Below are 4,963 nucleotides of genomic sequence, written 5' to 3'. Positions count from 1 at the left end.
CCCCCCAAGTGGGGCCTGTGGGGCTTTGCGTCCTGAGTCCACTTCCAGGCCCCCCTCAGGCTGGCTCTGGGACCCCTGAGGAGAAGAAGGATTTGGATGTGTGTGTGTGTGTGTGTGTGTGTGTGCGCGCGCATGCGCAGGGTAACCAGATGCCCTCACCTCAAAGGAGGGAAGGTTCAAAAAGGAGGACATTTTGGAATTCTTGCTGGGCGGAAAGTTGAAATGGATGGAGATGCGGAAAAGTAGGATAGCAATAGCCACAGCAGCTTCATTTATATACCGCTTCATATCGCCTAAGCAGCCTCTAAGCAGTTTACAACTGCAAGCTAATTGCCCCCAGCAGTCTTGGTACTCATTTTAGCAGCCTCAGAAGGATGCAGGCCTGAGTCGAGCCTGAGCCCTTGGCTGGTATTGAACTCACAACCTATGGTTTGTGAGTGAATGGCTGCAGTACAAGCATTTAACCGCTGCGCCACCAGGGCTCTCAGGATGGGGATGAGACCAGGGATGGGGCCAGAGCAGCTAGCAAAGACACACATGTGCCCCTCTGGAGGGTCCAACCAAGTGTCAGCCATCTTCTGGATGTCACCTTGTATGTCCCACACAACCTGCACACACATCCCAGTGATGCCACTGCCTGGCTGTGCTCCCAAACCCCTCCTGTGTTTCAAAAGCCAAAACAGTAAAACTTAGGCTGTCATACTTTGGCCACATCGTGAGAAGTCATGGCTCACATCGTGAGAAGGCATGAATTCAGTTTGGGAACACATTACTCACTAGAAAAGAATAATGCTTGGTAAGATAGGAAGTAGGAAAAGAGGAAGACTGTGTTCCTGATGGACAGACTCAATCAAGGAAACCATGGCCCTGAGTCGGCAAGACCTGAGTAGATCATTGGGTCGCCATAAGTTGAAATCAACTTGATGGCAGTTTACAACAACAGCTGAAAACACAAGGGGGCTAAATACCCTTGCCTAAAGTATCAGGTCTTAAGTTAAGCAGGATCAGCTCTTGTCATTACTTGGATGTGAGATCGCCAATGAATACTAGGTGCTGTAGACTACATTCAACAGGGAGGAACTGATACAACCATCTCTTAAGTATTCTTCACCTAAGAAAACACTATCAAATTCATGGGGTTGCCATATGTCAACAGGCAACTTGAAGGCACATTCACCATTCGGAAAAGACAACTCTTGGGCTAAGCCTGTACTCAGAAGTGTTTTGTTCCTACATTTTAAGTAGGCTTGCTTTCCTAATGATGTTATGTTGCATTGCTTGGAAGTGGACCAGGCATAGTTGGAAGCTTCCATCTCCCAGAATCCCTTGGACATGCTAGCTAGAGGATTCTGGGTGTTGTTAAAAAAAACATTTCCAGGTTTTGCTATTTTGTACCTATCTCCTAGCTGTTTCAAGTACTATTCTGTTTGCATCCATGCACCTAACTCTTCCTCAAATTGATATTGTTGGATAACCTAAAGATGAAAGAGCTTGAATGCAGAGCTCCCACTGTTTCTTCTTTGGCCCCAAGAGAAAGTAAATGGGTCAGGGTTGTTTTCCAAGTTTCATGGATCAATGCAGATTTTGAAACAGGAACACTTTTGTGTCCAAACTTCTAAAACAGAGGTGAGGAAGTATTTTTCCAGCATAGGTGAATGTATCTAAGGGCTTGAACAGACAGGCCAAAATAAAGCTGCTTTGGATTAATTTGGAGGTATGCTGTTTAAATGATACATGTGTCCTAAAAGGCCAGAAAGCCGCGCCAAAGCCACGTTTTAGTCCTAAGCACTGGAGCACAGCTTTGGCATAGCTTCTGGCCTCTTAAGGTGCAAGATGTGTGTGTCATTTAAATAGCAAAGGAAGTATTATTTTACAGCAAGTGTGGGCAAAGTGCCACAGGCCACTTCTGGCCTCTCAGGGACAATTTTTGAGCCTCAGGGCCCCCAGTGGTCAAAGACTTTGCCCCAAATGTCCCCAATTTTTGCTCTAGTGGCATGAGAGGCCTTTCTACCATACCTTTCCTCCCTCAGGTCAATTTGAGCCCAGGAGAAGTCTTGGATCGGTCACCTGGAGATGGTTCAAATCTTGGATTGGAGACCTGGAGATGGTTCTCACCATAGGCAACCAGGAAAGCCAATGCGGTGGAGACAACTCTGAAGCCAATGTAGGGCAACATGGTGTTTGATGTGGACTGGGAAATTTCAGTTCAGATCTCTGTCTAACAGAAGAAGCCAGAAGTCAGTCTCTTTCCACCCCTCCTACCTCACAGGCTTGTTGAGAGGAGAATAAACTGACATCATATACTACCCTGAGCATTTCGATTGCTAAAGTAACGTGAAGAGCTATTTACAAACTTGCAAGGGAAAGTTTTCTGGCATAACCAGCCATAATAGAACTTGGAAATTTAACCCTTTGGACATCAGCTCTCAGCATCTTGGGGAATGCTGGGAACTAGAGTCCAAAAGCTTATTTTCCCAAGCTTTGCCATGAATTCACTCCAATCAATCACTTCAGACGAGAGGCCCCAGAATTAATTGCCATGTTCTTGCCTCTAATCTGTGTCCCAAAAGGAATCAAAGAAGTTCTTATGATGATCAAACAAGTATAATTTTCCTGCAAAGAGGTCAGCCTTGACTCCTGCACTGGATGACAAAAACTTAGAATAATAGAATCCTAGAATTGGAAGAGACCACAAGGGCCATCTAGTCCAAACCCCTGCCATGCAGGAACTCACAATCAAAGCACCCCCAACAGATGGCCACCCAGCCTCTGTTTAAAGAAGCCTCTCCAAAGAAGGAGACCCCACAACTCTCTGAGGGAATGAGTTCCACTGTGGAAGAGCTCTGCCTGCCAGTAAGTTCCTCCTAATGTTGAGCTGGAATCTCTTCCTGTGACCTTTCTCCAATAAAATCCTAATCAGAAATAATGACCCCAAATGCCCCCTCCACTTGACTGACTCCAAACAACTGCAGTCAGGAGAAATTGCCTCTAGCAGCTTCCACCTAGAAGACCCACCATTCTCCAGTCTTTCCATTGATCTCTCTGAGATAGCAAGAGGTGTTAATGAGATCCTGGAGCTTGGGTGCTCTATAATTGGCAACAGTGCTCTGCAAGATCTTGGTCAGACCAAGTCAAATGGAAGATCCAGGTCCGTGGCCTTTATAGTGAAGTAGCAATTAGCTTGGAGATGAAAGAACCCCTACCTGGACCTGCTGAGCACCAGCTGCTAGCATCAAAGCAGGAAAGTTTGCAGAGGGGAGGATGATAAGTAGAAGCCAAAGGCTGGGGGGAAATTGGGTAGTGGGTCCCATGTCAGTGGCATGCTTCTGGGTGTTAATGTGAGCTATAAAAGAGTTATCCAAGGTGCTGAATTTGAGGATAATTTCCAACTAGAATGCCTCACTGAAAAGGAATCCACAAGCTGTCACAAGCCTGGGAAAAATATTGCCATCTCTGAGTGTTGATACCAAAAGTGAGACAGCTAACATTCAAACGGGGATCTTGCAGGAACTTAGATCGTCTACCAAATTACTGCCCCAAGGCCCAGAAAATGTAGTTACCACTTCACTTACAATGCTTGAACAGTTTGTTGTTGTCAAGTCAGCTTTGACTCATGGTGACCATATGAATGAGAAACCTCCAAGAGCCCTGCTCAGGTCTTGCAAACTCAGGGCTGTCTCTTTCCTTATTGGATCAATCCAACTGTTATTCAGTGTTCCTCTTTTCCTACTGCCTTCCACTTCAGTGAGCATTATTGTGTTTTCCAGCGAGGTTACACCCCCCCTGAAAAGGCAGATTCGCAATTTGGGAGTACTCCTGGGTTCAGCGCTAAACCTGGAGGACCAGGTTTTGGCTGTGACCAGGAGTGCTTTTAAACAGTTAAAGCTAGTGTGCCAGCTGTGCCCATTCCTAGAGAAGTCCGATATGGCTATGGTTGTACATGCCTTGGTTACATCCCATTTGGACTACTGTAATGCAATCTATGTGAGGCAGCCTTTGAAAAGTGTTCAGAAACTTCAGCTGGCCCAAAGAGCTGCAGCCAGGTTGTTAACTGAGGCTGGCAACGGGGAGCATACAATTCCCTTGTTTGAACAGTTGCATTGGCTGTACTCAGGACTTCACAGAGAAACAGAATAGTTCCCAGTTGGCAAAGGGGTCAGACAAGGCTGCATTTTATCACCCTATCTGTTCAAAGTACACGCAGAATATATTGTAAGAAAAGCAGGATTATTGGACATAGAAGGAGGAGTGAAAATAGGAGGAAGGAATATCAACAATCTAAGATATGCAGACGACACCATAATACTAGCAGAAAACCTCCCAGACCTGGAACAGCTACTAAGGAAGATCAAGGAAGAAAGTGCAAATACAGGCTTACTTGTTGAACCTAACAAAAACAAAAATAATGACCACAGAGAATCTACACATATTCAACCTAGACAATGAAGACAGAGAAATAGTAAAAGAGTTATCATACCTGGGATCAAACATTGATAGAAACTGGGACAGCAGCCAGGAAATCAGAAGTTTAAGAATGGGGAGGATGGCTATGAAAGAACTGGAAAAGATCATATAATGAAAAGATATACTACTGAGCACAAAAGTTAGAATCATACAAGCCATTGTACTCCCTATTACCATGTATGGATGTGAGAGCTGGACAGTTAACAAACAGGAAGAAAATCAATTCATTCAAGATGTGGTACTAGAGGAGAGTGCTGAGGATCCCATGGACAGCCAAAAAGACAAACAAATGGCTTCTAGATCAGATCAAGCCAGAAATCTCCCTGGATGCCAAGATAACAAAACTGAGTCTGTAGTACTTCTGACACATCACGAGAAGGCACGACCCACTGGAAAAACAATAATGCTAGAAAAGGTGGAGGGAAGTAGAAAGAGAGGAAGGCTGCATGCTAGATGTATGGACTCTATTAAGGAGGTCACGGGTATGAATGTATAGGAA

At 45.1% G+C, this 4,963-nt stretch overlaps 1 protein-coding gene across 1 annotated transcript in view; it reads left to right on the top strand.

Annotated features, from left to right (window-relative positions):
• Positions 1–2,820: 2,820 nt before the first annotated feature.
• The window catches only part of LOC121933652 (histone acetyltransferase KAT2A-like), a 9,757-nt gene continuing 7,614 nt past the window's right edge, over positions 2,821–4,963 (top strand). Inside the window, exon 1 of the mRNA XM_042473635.1 lies at positions 2,821–2,853. Coding sequence (XP_042329569.1) covers positions 2,821–2,853 — 33 coding nt within the window. The remainder of the gene's footprint in view (positions 2,854–4,963) is intronic.

Source organism: Sceloporus undulatus, chromosome 6 (assembly GCF_019175285.1).
Source record: "Sceloporus undulatus isolate JIND9_A2432 ecotype Alabama chromosome 6, SceUnd_v1.1, whole genome shotgun sequence".
Classification (NCBI taxonomy): domain Eukaryota; kingdom Metazoa; phylum Chordata; class Lepidosauria; order Squamata; family Phrynosomatidae; genus Sceloporus; species Sceloporus undulatus.
Note: the sequence above shows the minus strand (reverse complement) of the source record. Positions and strands in the feature narration are given on the sequence as shown.